This window comes from Bos taurus, chromosome 8, assembly GCF_002263795.3.
Source record: "Bos taurus isolate L1 Dominette 01449 registration number 42190680 breed Hereford chromosome 8, ARS-UCD2.0, whole genome shotgun sequence".
Lineage (NCBI taxonomy): Eukaryota > Metazoa > Chordata > Mammalia > Artiodactyla > Bovidae > Bos > Bos taurus.
In genome coordinates, this window is record NC_037335.1 from 112,212,300 (window position 1) to 112,228,799 (window position 16,500).

At 54.1% G+C, this 16,500-nt stretch overlaps 2 protein-coding genes across 2 annotated transcripts in view; both read right to left on the reverse strand.

Moving 5' to 3' along the window:
• The window catches only part of TPO (thyroid peroxidase), a 35,095-nt gene extending 26,064 nt beyond the window's left edge, over positions 1-9,031 (reverse strand). The window contains 4 exon segments of the mRNA XM_024996376.2: positions 1,312-1,481; positions 3,800-3,884; positions 7,898-7,991; positions 8,754-9,031. Coding sequence (XP_024852144.1) covers positions 1,312-1,481; positions 3,800-3,884; positions 7,898-7,991 — 349 coding nt within the window. The 5' untranslated portion in view covers positions 8,754-9,031.
• A 5,353-nt stretch (positions 9,032-14,384) lies between these two features.
• Positions 14,385-16,500, reverse strand: part of SNTG2 (syntrophin gamma 2) — a 120,155-nt gene continuing 118,039 nt past the window's right edge. The window contains exon 17 of the mRNA XM_059889545.1: positions 14,385-14,652. Coding sequence (XP_059745528.1) covers positions 14,521-14,652 — 132 coding nt within the window. The 3' untranslated portion in view covers positions 14,385-14,520. The remainder of the gene's footprint in view (positions 14,653-16,500) is intronic.

Genomic DNA, 16,500 nt, shown 5'->3' on the forward strand with positions numbered 1-16,500 from the left:
ATGCTCAAGCACACACGAGAGTTTAACAAACGAAGTCCACGAGAAGGACCACGATTGTAGCTGCATTAATACAAAACCAACATTACGACGCACCTGGGAGGGAGGGTACCAACGTCAGACTGTCGATGCCGACGGTGATGGGCTGGTGGGGGCGTCGGGCCTGTCCCTGGTGTTGCATCCTGAGTGTTCTAGACCGGCTACGCTGATGACGGGAATAACAAAAGCACCCTAGACTACAGGGGTCTTCAGTTCTGCACCTTTGCCTGGACTGAACCCGTCCACTGAAGCTCCACCCGCACCCACAGACCCGGGCGACGGCTTTGCCCACAGCCAGGACGCAAGGCCGAGGACTTCTGGCCGCGGTCATCGCCGCAGGACGGGACCACGGACGGACAGTCCTCAGAAATGGTTTTCAGCTGCTTCAACGAAAACCTTTTCAGATGGGTCCTCGGTTGCTATAAAGTTGGTTAAACTGAACTGCTAAGCTTAGTGTCTGAGAATTCTGGTTAACCTCAGTTTAGCTGAGTCTGTCTCATTCTAAAGTAAATCAGCATTAAACTAACCTACAGCTAGCTGGGAGGAAAAACTCAGAGACTGAGTAGCTCGTGGCACCACCCTGGAGAAGCCTGCAGAAGTTCACTGAAACTGATCCTGTCTGTCCAGTTCCTCGTCCTAGCACTCACCCATGGGCCTCATGTTCGAAAGCACTTCCGTCCGGAAGTGGAATGGAATTCCACTTAAACGCCACTCAGATTCTTAAGTCAGCGGAGTCCTTGGTGGACGCAGCCCCCAGTCTCCTGGTCTGCCTGCGCCCAGCCGAGTGGACCGCGGTGCGACTGCTCCTTTCGGGTGAGCACGTTCGACCCCGTTACTGCTCCTTTCGGGAGAGCACGTTTGACACCACGGCTGCTCCTTTCAGGGGGAGCACATTCGGCCCCAGAGGCCCCAGCAGGCCCTCAGAGGCAGTTTGCTCAGAAGTGGGGTGGCCATCCTAGTCTCCCTGGGCCACGCTGCCTCCCCCAGAAACTTGTTTCCTCGAGTTTTAACCACATCGGTGGGGGCCTTGGAAGAACCTTCCAGTTATTTTACACCACAGGGCAGGACGCTGAGACTGTTGAGCTGGCTCTCCAAGCTCAGTCTCAACAGCAGGGAAACAGTGATTCCCACCCGGCAGAGCCAGGACGTCGTGGCGCTTGACCAGAGTCTCGAGCTGCTCACTCGTCCCGTGTGCCAGCGGGCGGCACAGGCCTCGCGCCCTGCGAGGACCCTCCCTAGCTCCCCGCGCTCAGCCCTGCCCCCCCGGGCGCTCACCTGTGGGCAGCTGGGAGGGTCCAGACCTCAGGTGACCCCGTCTCGCCGCCTCCTGCACCGAGGCCTCCATGACCTCCGCCGCCCGGGACGCAGCGCGGCTCGTGGGCTCAGGGAGTTTGGAAAAAGACAGAAGTTGCGCTGGGGAAATGACTTCCCTTTTGTGGAGGTTTCTAGGCACAAAGAGGAGTGGGCACGTGTGTGCCAAGTCGCTTCGGTCGCGTCCCACTCTCTGCGACCGCAGGGACCGTAGCCCGCCAGGCCCCTCTGTCCGTGGGCTTCTCCAGGCGAGCACACTGGAGGGGGTGCGTCCAGGGGATCTTCCCGACCCAGGGCTTGAGCCCACATCTCATCACGCCTCCTGCACTGGCAGGAGGGTTCCTGACCACTAGCGCCACCTGGGGAGCCCACCGAGAGGAGACGTGAAGTCAGTTGTTCTTTTATGGCGTTTGGTGACCACTTGATCATCAATCATGTGAGCCTGAATCACAAGTGAGGACCAGGGATTCAGTGAAGGGACAGGACCCGAGTGCAGACAGTCTGCTGGAAGGTGAAGACGGACAGACTTGCTCAAGCAAGCTCCCTTGGTCCTTGTCACCGCTGTGTGAGGTCAGCCTGCTTGTCAAAATCCAGGTAGTAAATGGGCTTGCTCGTCGCCTGTCCATGGAAGCAGAGACTCTGATGCGTTTAGAACACTTTTTGACAGGGGCTCACATGTGTGTGTTTGCCACTGATTCACGTTATTCTTTGTAATAGACTTTCATGTTTTGTTTAGATAAGGCGGTGTCACATTTTATATGGATTTTTTTTTAGCCTACTGTGAAATAATGGTTTTTATGGCAACCCACTCCAGTGTTCTTGCCTGGAGAATCCCAGGGATGGGGGAGCTGGGTGGGCTGCCGTCTATGGGGTTGCACAGAGTCGGACACGACTGAAGTGACTTAGCAGCAGTAGCAGCAGCAGTGTTATTTAAGGATATTTTAAGGGCTTCTGCTATAGAACCCGCCTGCCAGTCCAGGAGATGCAAGAGGCATGGGCTCAGTCCCTGGGTCAGGAAGAGCCCCTGCAGCAGGGTATGGCAACCCACACCAGTATCCATGCCTGGGAAATTTCATGGACAGAGGAGCCTGGCAGGCTACAGTCCACAAGGTCACAAGAGTCAGACACCACTGAAGCGACTTCACACAGATGCACACAAGGTTATTTTAAGTACTAATTAATCTTTCTGAGGCTATCGCTGTGAATAAGTCAATTATGTAACTTGAAAAAAATCCGGTTGGACATGTGGGTCCCCACCACTGGGCAGGGCTCTGGGAGCCAGCAGCCGTCTCGGTCCCAGATCCTGAGGCCCTGAGGCTGTGGCTCCTCGGGTGCCCGCGCTCAGCGGAGCAGCTCCTCACGGCTGAGCAGCAACAGGCCTGGGACTCAGCTTTCTGAGGCTCTGGTTTCAGTGGAGCGGCCTGTTTTCAAGGTTTCAATGGCTTTTCTTCTGCTCTTATTAAAATCCACTGTTAGCATAGTAAGCAAGCGGCCTCTGTTTCAACGTTTGCATTTAAGGCAAAGCCCCCAGGCCGCACATTTTGCCAACTTTGTGTCAGGAGTGAGCTCCCCTCAGAGAAGGCAGGCCACCCAGGGGCAGGAGGGGCAGCCCTTCACAACCCCTGGGGATGCCCTTGCCCGCTTCATGGAGAGCTGACTCCTTGGTGTATTCACACTAACATAGTCTGACTTCATGGGAAATATGTCTTCTCTTTTTTTCCCTTTGATTCAAATTTTTATAAAATAAATAAAACTTGGTTGGAGCCAACATGGACAGCAGGGACTTTTTCTGGCTGGAATAATAGAGATTTTGAAATACATCAACCCCTGCCCTGTGATGTTTTGTATCTTGAGAGCTTAAATAATTACTGCTTAGTTTCCAACAAAACAGCACACTTGTGAAGATAACACCTGCATTTTAGATTTTCGTTGGTTGTGCTTGGAGAGGAAATGGCAACCCACTCCAGGATTCTTGCCTGAGAAATCCCATGGACAGAGAAGCGTGTTGGGCTGCAGTCCACGGCATTGCAAAAGAGTCCGACAGGACTTAGCAAGTAAACAACAACTATAATATCCTCAGTGTTGATTCTGTTTAAAATTAAGGTGTTCCCTAATGATTCAAAAAGACTGCTGGGCAGATTTAATTCCTAGGTAAACTTACACCTGTGTGTCTGGACGCCCCCTCCCCTCCTCAGTCTGCGGGCAGTTTTCCAGGAGCCAGGCCTTTCGAACCGGGAAATACTGAATTCCCACTGCGTCACTGCCCTTTGCTCTGTTTTGCTAAGAGAGAAACTTTGAGGCTGAATGAGGTTCTCGGTTACTTGCACACGATCCTAGAAACATGAATAAGCCATGTGAGTTTCAGCTCCTAACTTGAAAATGGGGGACATCGTGAAGAGGAAGCTCAGCAGATCCATGCAGACGCCCCACCACCCACTCCCAGGCACCATACCTTCTCATCGCAGCGTAGACGGACTTGTCCACCAGGAGCCTGCTGGCCTCCACGATGCCCCTGACCTGAGACTCCTCGGTCTCTCCTACGAATGAAGCATCACAGGATCAAACACAAAATCCACAAAGTCTCTGCCCGCTTAGGTTTCTCTTCCGTGTCCAGCTTGATGCAGTGACAACCAGGTGGTTCTGGGCCTCCACCCCGTTACGACTCCCCTTCGTCCCTCCTTTCCCTCCCCCCACTCCCCCCGAACCCCCTCCCATCCCCCCAACTCCCTCCCCTCCCTGCCCCCTTCCCCCCATCAGGGCCCCCACTGCCCCTGGTTCACTCGCGTCGGATTCTCTGCTAACAGCTACAAAGCGCTGGAACATTTGCCATAAACATCCTTGCACTTCGGTCTCGACTTTGCACAAACCCCTAGAAATGAACCACGGTCCGTGTGGTGATGAAGGCACGTGATTTCCACGATAAACGCTCTGTGTGGAGTTTTTCAGGAAGGGCTTAAAGACTTGATACACAAACAGTCCTACAGTTCACAGACCTGCTGTCAGGCGAAGGGCACCTGTTCCCGAGTGTTTATCAGCCAGATGCCCACGTGCCTGTTGTATCCACGAGCGGCCCCGGGAGGTGGGCATGAGCCTGCCCACAGCCCTGCCCTCTCTAGGGCCAACGGGAGGAGCAGCCCACCCAGCAGAGACCCCAGCCTGAGGGGCGCCCCTGGACACCCAACGGGCACCCGTGGTCCAGGCCTGGACCTCCTGCCCCGCGCCCTCCGCGGGCTCTGCACAGGTGACAGGGAGCCCCGACGGCTCGTGTCTGTGAGCCTGAGTGACATAACCCAGCTCAGACAAGAAGTCTGCTGGTTTGTCATAGAGGTTGTGGCTGTGGAGAGATGTAACTGATGAAGGCAACGTGCCAAAGAAAGTTCAACCCTTCAGTGTGAAAGATAGCTAAGCAACCAGGACCTACTGTAAAACACAGGGAACCATGTACTCAGGATTCTGTAACAGCCTACAAGGGGAAAGAATCAGAAAAAGAATGCGTGTGTACACACACACAAATGTACATATGGGCTTCTGAGTTGGCACGAGGGGTAAAGAGCCTTCCTGCCAGGGCAGGAGACATCAGAGGCACAGGTTCGATCCCCGGGTCGGGAAGATCCCCTGCAGGAGGAAATGGCAACACACTCCAGTATTCCTGCCTGGAAAATCCCGTGGACACAGGAGCCTGGTGGGCTCCAGTCCACAGGGTCACAAAGAATCGGACATGACTGAGCGACTTAGCACGGCTCATGTAACTGATTCCCTTGCTGTACACCTAAAACTAACCCAGCATTGTAAATCAGCCACGTGCTCAGGCGCTCAGCCCTGTCTGACTTTCTGTGGCCCCGGGGACTGTAGCCTGCCAGTCTCCTCTGTCTGTGGGATCTTCCAGCCAAGGATACTGGAGTGGGTTGCCACTTCCTCCTCCAGGGGATCTTTCCGACCCAAGGACTGAACCTGTGTCTCTTGTATCTCCTGCGCTGGCAGGCGGATTCTCTACCACTGGCACCACCTGGGAAGCCCTAAGTCAAGTTCACTTCCATCAAAAATGAATGAACAAACAAAAAGTTAACATGTAATTCTGGGCTCCAAAATCACTGCAGATGCTGACTGCTGCCATGAAATTAAAAGACACTTACTCCTTAGAAGAAATGTTATGACCAACCTAGACAGCATATTCAAAAGCAGAGACATTACTTTGCCAACAAATGTCCATCTAGTCAAGGCTATGGTTTTTCCAGTGGTTATGTATGGATGTGAGTTGGACTGTGAAGAAGGCTGAACGCCGAAGAATTGATGCCTTTGAACTGTGGTGTTGGAGAAGATTCTTGAGAGTCCCTTGGACTGCAAGGAGATCCAACCAGTCCATTCTAAAGGAGATCAGCCCTGGGTGTTCTTTGGAAGGAATGATGCTAAAGCTGAAACTCCAGTACTTTGGCCACCTCATGCCAAGAGTTGACTGATTGGAAAAGACTCTGATGCTGGGAGGGTTTGGGGGCAGGAGGAGAAGGGGACGGCAGAGGATGAGATGGCTGGATGGCATCACTGACTCGATGGACGTGAGTCTGAGTGAACTCTGGGAGTTGGTGATGGACAGGGAGGCCTGGCGTGCTGTGATTCATGGGGTCGCAGGGAGTCGGACACGACTGAGCGACTGAACTGAACTGACTGAACATGTAATTGTTTTGTTTAAAATGACTGATGGCTTATCAATTGGAAAAAGTGTCACTGTATTAAAGATTATAAACTTTAAACACTATGACTAATAATATTTTCTAAATAAGTAATTTTCAAAAGTAAGCAAGTAATTAGTCAGCTTTGAAATCCTCTAATGAATGATACATTAGTACCAAGCGCAGGGCTTTTTTTTATCAAATTCTGTGTCGTGTATTATTTATATATATACTGAAAGTTTAAGAAAGAGCCTCTTAAAGGTGGGGAAATAGTAAAAATTGCTCTAGAAAAGCTGTAACTTTCCCAGTTCCTAAACAATGCGCGCTTTCTCACACCTGGAGCTCTTGTGTGCAGGCACTTTTCTATTTTATCGGACAGATTGTGCTCGTGAGGACTGTGTTGCTATGGTTTTGTAGAACTAGGTCTTCGGTAAGTGTGACATGAGATGACCAACCAGTTCATAAGCATTTACCGCAACTCATCCCGTGCCAGGTCTTGGCCTCGTGGGTTTACTGGGCTTGGAGGATGCATTTACCGCAACTCATCCCGTGCCAGGTCTTGGCCTCGTGGGTTTACTGGGCATGAGATGACCAACCAGTTCATAAGCATTTACCGCAACTCATCCCGTGCCAGGTCTTGGCCTCGTGGGTTTACTGGGCATGAGATGACCAACCAGTTCATAAGCATTTACCGCAACTCATCCCGTGCCAGGTCTTGGCCTCGTGGGTTTACTGGGCATGAGATGACCAACCGGTTCATAAGCATTTACCGCAACTCATCCCGTGCCAGGTCTTGGCCTCGTGGGTTTACTGGGCTTGGAGGATGCATTTACCGCAACTCATCCCGTGCCAGGTCTTGGCCTCGTGGGTTTACTGGGCTTGGAGGATGGGGGACGTTTAAGATGGAGCTGGAACTTGCGTTTTCTAGTTTGTGTTGTCCAGACAGCATGCACTCAGTACTTGAAACGGAGCGTCTCAGTGGCACTCACAAATAGGACCGCAGTAGAGAGCTTTCCAGTCTCCTCCATTTCCAGACAGGAAAATGGCCCCGTCAGCAGCGTGCAGGGACGGAGCTGCACCCTGGCCTCCTCTCGGCCTCAAAGGCCAGGCCGATTTCTCAAGGAGCATCTAAGTGCAAGGAGGGCTTTGGAGCAACTGTCCATGTGGCCACGAAGCCGTACTCAGTGGCGCTGGAGACGTGGGGGCTCCCAGCAGGAGGCTCCCTGGGGCTGAATGTGACTGTGGGGACTCGGTGGCTCACCAGGCCTGCGGGTGACCAGGGTCTCTAAGGAGGGGCTGGGGGAGCAGAGCGTCCACCCCTGATGACCCCAGCGGGGCGAACCTGCCTGGCGAGGCCCCTGGTGCAGACGCTGGCGGCCAGAGAGCCTTGTGGAGACGCCCTCCCGCGTCGTTCCCTCCAGGAACATCCTTCTCTGTGTTTGAGACTTTTTTCTTTTCTTTTTTCCAAAACAAAAGCAGAGTTTGAGCTGTGATGATTTCAACCACAGCACAGCCGTACCTTTCTCAACTGAATTTGGCATTGCGGCCCCCTGATTCCAGAAAATACGACACAGAAGTGACTTAATGAGAAATGATTGTGTGGTCAAAGAACACACAACGACTCCCAAAGAAATGTTTTTTTAAATATATGAGCAGGTAAAATTGAAGTTTTCTGTTGCATAATCATAAGAAAGTCAGTTATTTTTCAGAAAGAATTGTGTTTTAATTCTTCTAAACTCAAGAATTATCATTCTTTTCTAGGAAAGCCAAAGAAACACTGAAGCAGTCTTACCTGACTCTGGAGAACTCAAGACGCTTTCTGATCCGGTAGCTCCAAGCAGTTCCTTTATGATTTTGGAAGACCGTAATTTATGGCTACTCACCCCAAAGGAGGCCCCCAGGTCTCAGGAGGAATGAGAAGACGGCTCCGGCGCAGGTGACGGCCAGCACCACACCCAGCACGGCCCGTGCCCGCATCTGCGAGGAGGCGCACGTCAGGCGGCCCCCACGGGGAGCCCTGTCTCCGCTCCCCTGTGCAGTGGTGCCTGCATCCTGTCTGACCCCTTGGCCTGGGTCTGACTCTGGGGGGCTGATTGCCCGTGGCAGGGACCGGCCTTGCCTGCTCGACTGTCTGAAAACAGATCTTTCCTCTTGGGCGGCCGTGGTCCCCGGAGCAGCTCAGTGACAACCCATTTTAATTCATGGGGATGTTGAATGGTGTAAAATTTCTGGGAGTAACTACTAGGAATAAGATAAATTTATTTCCTATAACACATCTTGGTTTTTTTTTTTTTTTTTAAAAAGAATACAGGGAATTTAGCCTTTAGAAAAGAGGTAAATAAAATTCCTAAATGGACATAGGGTTTCCTACAACTTTCTTTTTCCTGCTTATAAACCGATTTCAGAATTGCAGAGCTGTTAAGACAAAGCAGAAGATTCGTCATCAAATGTCTCTCTTTTCCTAACCTCCGGCTTTCTGTTGTTATTTTTGGGCCACAGACTTTGTGAAATCAGGTGGAGCCCAGAGTGCGCTGGGGGACGCTGACCACGGACCCCCTGGCCACACCTGCCAGCAGCGCTTCTGCGCTGAGATCACAGGAAACCTAGCACCGTCTGCCCAGAGCCCCTCCTCCAGCTGGCTCCAGACGAGCCCGGGCCCAAACCACCACCTCCCTCGGACCACTCTGCAGGTCTCAGTGACAGATTGCTCCCAGAAAACAGCAAGATACAAGGCCTGACCTTCTCCTCTGCTCAGCCTGGAGGCAGGTGTGCAGGGCAGGCGACACTTGGCCTCCCGCCTATAAACCGGCTCTGGGTTCTGCCTCCCACCCACGTCACTGAGCTGGACTGGCTCCCAACCCCGGGCGACTGGACGTTGGCCTCTGCGTTGCCACAGAGTGCCGCCTGCTGGTGGCTCAGGGAGCAGGTGCGACCTCACCTGGGCCCACTGATGTTGAGGCTCTGGCTGTGGAATAAGAAAGGGAAAGAGAGCCTACGTGTTGGCAAAGAAGGAACCAAGGTCCCTGGTAACCCTGGCGCTCACCTCTGGCTTTTCTGCATGAAATTCCGTGTGAAGAGCACCGTGGTCTTCAGAGGCGTCAGACTCTCCAAGACCTGCCGATGGCCCTCCATGACCCAGCCGCAGCCCCGTTTCTTGGAGGGGACAGAGCGTGTCTCCCGGTTTGTAGGGGGCAGCTTCTGAACCTCTGCAGTCTCCATCTGAGTCCCAGGGTTTTTCTCTTCGATGCATGAAGATCGTCTTTCTCCTCCTCTTCCCCCTCTCTCCTTCTGGGACTTAGTCAAGCCTGAGGTGCGCCGTGGACCTAGCCCACCAGGCTCCTCTGTCCATGGGATTCTCCAGCAGGAATCCTGCAGTGGGCGTCTGTCTCCTCCTCCAGGGGACCTTCCCGACCCTGGGATCAACCCTGCATCTCGTGTGTCTCCTGCACTGCAGGTGGATTCTTTACCAGCTGAGCCATCGGGGAAGCCCTGTTTCCTTTGGGACTTATTCGAGCCTGGAGGATGCTTCCTGCAGGACAGCTGAGGTTAGACGCCCACACACGCGCAAGGCCTCTGAGCATCGGGAGGCCCCTGAAGCATCGAATGCCATCATCAGTGTTGGAAGGCTCCATCTGCAGGGACCACAGTCAGACAAGCAGGTGGGCGTCCCTCAGCGGTTTTGGTGATTTCTCCCTGAAGCAGCGGGGACAGGCTGGGACGGCGAGAGGAGGGGCCAGACCCGGCTGTCAGCAAGCCAGGGACTCGGAGACTCGCTTTCCTGAAAACGGGGACCCCCAGCAGGCTGAGTTTGCCACCTGAAGTCTTGGGGACCCGTTCTGACTCGGGAAACGGTCGAAGGAGGGAGCGAGGAGCAGGGGGAGCGGTTCAAGCTTGGACTCGGGCTCTGAGCACCGGAGCTGCGTGCAGGCCGGAGCTTCGGAGAGTTTGCCTGAGGAGTGCGGGGGGCGCCGCTGCCTGACACGCGAGGGCTCAGGGAGACGCGGGCCAGGAGCCTCTCCTGGACCCCACTGGTGACAGCTGTCAGGGCCTGGGGTGAGGGTGATCCCAGAGGAGATCTGGGACCCCAAGGGCGATCCCGGAGGAGATCTGGGACCCCGAGTCCTCAGCGGACGCCACGTGGACGATCAGAGGGGGTCAGCGTGACACAGCCTCGGAGGCTGGCCCTGACGTGGCTGTGCCCTTGCCACGGCCAGCCGTGTCCGGGGGCAGTGGGTCCTTGAGCTCTCATGACACTTGCAGAGCCCGAAGTCCGTGCGGTGCCCGCTGGCGGGTGAAGCATCCCTCCCACTGAGCCCTCAAGGGTTTCCAGCTCAGTGGTGCCCACTCTGCATCCTCACCAGCAGCTCAGAAGAGCTTGGGCTGAGCAAACGCATCAGGCAGTGACGGAGCCCCGGGGCTTTGAGCCTTCACGCCTGCCCGGGGCTCTGAGGGTCTGTCAGAAGCTCAGCCCCACAGCCCTGCCCCAAGGGGTCGGGGGGCAGACCGAGGCCACCGTTCTCCAGGAAAGAGAGGGAAGAAGGGGCAGCTTTATTCTTTCTTTTGTGCATTTAAGTCACTTTAAGGGATGCTGGAGACGTCGGTGGACGTCGAGAGGGTCTCGGGCTTTTCTGGTTTATTAAACACTCTGATGACCTGTTTTATATTGTGCATCAAGAGCACTGATATTTGATGAGTTATAAACAAAAACCTATGCGGCTTTCCTGGCGTGCCCCAGTCACTGCTGACAGACAGTCTAGGAAAGGGGCCATTTGGGAGGTTCACGTGGACTCTTGGTGAAGAAACGTGACCACGGCCCCGGGCCCTCCACCGCCAGTTCACATGCGCGCTGGGACGTGGTCTGTGCCGGGGACCTGCTCCGCCCCCTGCCACACATGCGCTCCTCCTGTCCACGGTGACGTGGCCGCCTGCAGGCGTGGTCCTGCCTGGGTCACTGGGGGGCTCTCCCTGCTGCCACCCACAGGCCACATGGGCAAGGCCAGCCTGGACACGTCAGTGGTCTCGTCTAGGCTGAGGCTGGTGGTCCGTGCCTGGGCTCTGGCTGGGAAAGCCCTCGTGCCCACTCCGCTGGTGGGACCCCAGGTGTGGACTCGGCCCGAGGTTGAGGGGCTGGCAGGGTTCGCCCTGACACCCGCTCTGCAGTGTGGGCTCCAGGGCTCTTTTTCTCCTGCTGTGTTTAGCCTTCCAGCCCCCGAGGAGTCTGGAATTCACCCTGACTGACGGGCACTCAGAGCCCCGTTTCTGCAGAGATGGGTCCCCAGCGGAGCCTGGCGGCTGGGTTAGAGGCGGGTGTGGCAGCTGCGTCCTTCCACTGCAGATCCAAGGCTGGGCTGGGGTGGGTGCTCCTGGGGGCCAGCGGGGGGTGAGCCTGGGGAGGGTGGGGTGGGGCAGGGGTCAGCCGTGTCCTCCGAGGCCGGGCGGGAGTGGGTGCTCCTGGGGGCCAGCGGGAGGGGACCTTTGGAGGGTGGAGCGGGGCGGGGGTCAGCTGTGAGGTCGGCTTCTCTGGGGAGAGCAGAGTGCATCATCCACAGAGGTGTTGCTGGACGGACCCGGGCCCAGCTCCCGGGATCACACATCCTCTGTGACCTCAGCGCCCAGGTGCCCACAAGGGTGCCTGGACCAGTGCCCTCGACCTTTCAGATGCGGAGGAGGATGCTCTGTCCAGGCTGAGGAGAAAGACCCAGGTGCCCACAGGGGTGCCTGGACCAGTGCCCTCGACCTTTCAGATGCGGAAGAGGATGCTCTGTCCAGGCTGAGGAGAAAGGCCCAGGTCTGGACCAGTGCCCTCGACCTTTCAGATGCGGAGGAGGATGCTCTGTCCAGGCTGAGGAGAAAGGCCCAGAAAGGCTCTGCGAGGGCGGCGTTTGCATCACCTCTATCGCTCACAATTTCTGCCACAAGGACATGAGATTAGAAAGCAACTCTGTTTAAAATTCTGTTAAAGATAAAAGGCTTAGTCGTTAGTGACTGACTTGCTGGGACATGAAGAGAGTTGACGTGGAGGGCATATTCGGTTCTCGCCGATGAAAATCCTGACTAAACTCAAACCTGCAATGAAGCATCCTTAGCTTCACTGCAGCGTGAAGTACGTTTACTTTCTCACTCAGGCTGCTGGAGGAGGCCGCACACTGTAACTGCACGATTCTTCTCAGTCGCTGCAAAGTCTAGTGTTTCTCGATGTTATGTACAAGTGCGTGTGTTTTCTGTAAGCCAGGAGCTCCCCCCACCCACCGACCTGCAATAACTTTGCAAAATGAGTTTTCTGAATGTAGAAGCTTAACAAGGATGAAGGCTGAATGCTGAGGAAAGGACACAAATCAGAGCCCAGGAGTCCAGGCTAAAAGGGCTCTGTGGGGAAAAGCCCTGCGCTCCGGGCTTGTGATTCCTTGTGGCAAAAACGGGGCAGCTTCCTGGGGAAGCAGTAATAGTCTCCTGGTTGAGAGAATTTGCAGAAGCCACGGGCTGAGCAAACGTGGACGCGTGTTTCCCAGGCCAGCGCCTGGAGGAAGGATGGGACGTTGCAAACGTGTGACCGCGTGCTCCTCCCGGAACGTCCTGACAAGGCCATGGCTTCCTTGCTATTTTCACACGAGGAAGCCGAGGCTCAGAGATGCCGACGTTCCTGCCAACAGCCGGACGCCCCACGCGTGCTGATCTGAACGAGACTGTCACAAGGACGGCCGTCTCCTCCCCGGACCCGCCCCGTCCAGTCGGCCCCTGCTCACCCTGGCTCACCCCAAACCATTATCTGTGGGCCCAGACCCCTCACAGGCTCATCCTCCTGGGCCCCCCATCCGGCTTCCCAGGCATCCTCATCGTGCATCCCTGTGGTCCTTCCAGCCCCAGGGACACCTCACCGCATGGCCTGGCTTGACCACGCGACATAACGTGGCTGCTCCCACCCCTGTGAGACATATTTACGTCACGTTATTCTCCGAGTGATTATCACCATCTCATCTGTGAGCGCTGGCCTCTTTTCTGTCTCATGGTGGAGTAACAAGGCCACGGTTCCTCGCATCACCAGGTCAGAGGTGCAGTAAGATGCAGTCCTTACTTATCTCTGACTGTTTAACCCATTATAATGCACATGGATTATTTCATAATGGATAGTGAGTTAAAATGTGCATTCCGTTTAATTCAATTTAATGACAAATACCCAATACTTTGTGTGCTAAAATATTTGTACATAAAATAAACTCACAATTTTTGATGTATTTTGTGATGTATTTTCTATGACAAAAGTGAATTTTATCATCCCAGGCGGACAAGAAATTAAGTCTTCCCTTTAAATTATGCCGGGCTGATTTTATCCCGGTTTAGCCTGTTGGGAGCCTCACAGTTTCCACTGTATGTTTCCACCAATCCTCTCTTTCTGATTGACTTCCCCGGGCTTCCAGTGGGTGCCCAGTGTCCCCTCTGCCCCACGGCGGGTCTGCAGGGCAGCCAAATGGGCCGGTGTCCATTTGTCCAAGGCGGCCAGAGGGGCGGAAAGGCCTCCTGAGAGGGGCACCCTGTGTGCACGGCCCCGTGTCCAGAAGGGACACGGTTACAGAGAGAAAAGGCTTTTCCGAGTGAAATCGAGTTGGCTGTCGGCAACGCTGCATCTTCATATCGTTTTCCTTTTGAAATATTCGTGGTATATGGGCCCCCCAGGTGGCTCAGTGGTAAGAAGTCTGCCTGCAGTGCAGGAAGCTGGGTTTGATCCTTGGTCAGGAAGATCCCCCGGAGGAGGAAAGGACAACCCACGCCAGTGTTCTAGCCTGGAGAGTCCCAGGGACAGAGGAGCCTGGCGGGCTGCAGCCCATGGGGTTGCAAACAGTCGGACTTGACTGAGCACACACACACGTTAGTGTGCGTATGTGAATCCCAAAGCCCCAGCGCGTCCCTCCCTGCAGCCTTTCCCCTCTGGTGACCGTGAGTCTGTTTTCTGCGTCTGTGAGTCGGTTTCTGCCCTGTGACTGAGTTCATTTGACTTAAATTCAGGATCCCACACGTAAGGATGTCACCTGCTGCTTGTCTTCTCTGACTCTGAGCTCCGTGTGACCACCTGTAGTTAATGTGGAGCACAGGGACCGCATCCGACGTCCTGGGGTAGATTAACGAAATTCAAAGGAAAACTTTTCATTCTCGGGGGAAATGTGGTGAGCTCTTGGCATTTCCTCTCGTGTGCTTTCTGAAAATAAATGGTGGGTTTCAGCCGTGTGGGGTGCAGCGTGAGCTGCTGGTGCCTCCACGCGGTCTGAGAAACGTGGGTGATGGAGTGTTTCAACGGGGAGTTGAGTTTTCTCAACCACAGCTCTGCCTGAGGGGAGGCCGCATCCCCTGTCAGAGTGAACAAGGCTGACTCGTCTCTGGAAACTAGTGACATATTTTATTGGTATCACAGCTATAGGATCATTATAAAATCACACAAAGTGCCAATATTGTGCAGCAAATGGTCATTTCTTAAGAAAATAATTTAATTTTCAGCACTCCACAGAAGTCCCGCTCAGCTGCTGTACATGTACCTTCTGGCGATGCTCTGAGTGTCCATGAACGCGGGGTCCAGGGACGCCACCCTCGCAGCCATGAAGGAGTGGATGCAGTGCAGGACCGCCGTCAGATCCTGAAACTCCAGCTCCTGCCAGAAAAGCGCAACGTGCTTACACACTGAGCGTGGAGTGGCACAGCAGAGCACTCGCAGGCGCTGCATTCTCAGCACCACCAGCGTGGACTCGAGAACACACACTCACAAAGCAAGAAGGGCTGCAGCATGGACGTGCGGGTCTCGGGGGTTTTGTGCACAGACATCCCGACTGATGGGTCGATTCCCGATTTCTGGTAACTAACGTGGGATGGCACTCAGGTCCTCCGTGTGGAACCCGGAGTCCATCTGTGCTGGGTCCTCAGCCTCTACAAAGCCTGGAGCTCAGGGTGGTCCCTGCCTGGATGTCACACAGCCGGGCTCACCAAGTCACAATTAGGAGATGGAGTCTGGCTTCACCTGCACGTGTGTGAACATACATGCACACATGTGCCCCTCCACAGGTGTGCGCGTCTCCACGTGTACGTGTGCCTGTGTGTGCAGTGCACGCTGTGCTGCAGGCATCCATGCACATGCGTGCACACGCGTGACTGCGTGTGTCTGTGGCTTCTGCGGCCAGGCAGCTCCAGCAGGGAGCTGGCAGCCGGGCACCCGAGTGTCGGGCTCAGGCCCTGCTCTAACTCAGCCGCCCAGGTAGTCTCCTCTGCAATTCATTTATCCTAAGGACCTAGATTTTTATTAAACTGCTTTAACATTTCATTGTGGCTGAAATACTGAGTTTAAATATGATCTGCAGCTTAGTCTAATTACCAACTTCTGATGTTTTAACACCTTGATCTTTTCCTTAATTAGATAAAACTCTCAGGGAGCTGGGCGGGTCTGCACTGAGCTGTCAGACTACAAAGAACGAGGTTCCTGAACTTGAGGACACGCTCCTCCTCTCACGAGCCCCACTCTCAGGAGCTCTGCGTCTCTCACAAGGGTGACACTTTCAATCAACGTCTGAGTGTGAACGTCGCCTGCGCGGCCTCCGTAAACCTCCTCTGGAAATCACACTTCTTCACGGAGCCGCCCGCGTTACCCTCTCACGGCACACACGGCAGATGTTCGTCAGAAACTGTCAGGAGACAACAGGAGGCCTTCTGACGAGCGGCGGCCATCCGGGCTCTTAGTGTCCCCCGAGTGCAGTCTAATGGCCCGACGCCTGAGGGGGGTTCTAAAGTCCACCATAATTTAGAAGAAGAGCTTCCACCCAGCTGTGGCAATTCACACTTGTTGTTCAGTCACTCAGTCGTGTCCACTTCTTTGCAACCCTGTGGACTGAAGCACATCAGGCCTCTGTCTTTCACCAACTCCCGGAGTTTGCTCAGACTCATGTCCATTGAGTTGGTGATGCCATCCAACCATCTCATCCTCTGTCATCCCCGTCTCCTCCTGCCTTCAATCTTTCTCAGCATCAGGACCTTTTCTAATCAGTCAGTTCTTCGCATCAGGTGGCCAAAGTACTGGAGTTTCAGCTTCAACATCAGGCTTTTCAATGAATATTCAGGACTGATTTCCTTTAAGATTGACCTGGTTTGATCTCCTTGCAGTCCAAGGGACTCTCAAGAGTCTCCTCCAGCACCACAGTTCAAAAGTGTGACTTCTTCAGCACTTAACCTTCTTTATGGTTCAAATCTCATATCTGTACATGATTACTGGAAAGACCATAGCTTTGACTAGACAGATCTTTGTTGACAAAGTGATGTCTCTGCTTTTTAATGTGCTGTCTAGGTTGGTCACAGCTTTTCTTCCAAGGAGCAAGCGTCATTTAATTTCATGGCTACAGTGACTGTCCACAGTGAATACAAACTGTATTTCAAAGGAAGCCTTAACCACTGTCCTTCCCAAAGGATTCAACGTGGAGACTGAGCAAAGCTGTACTTGAAATTGATGACTGTTAAA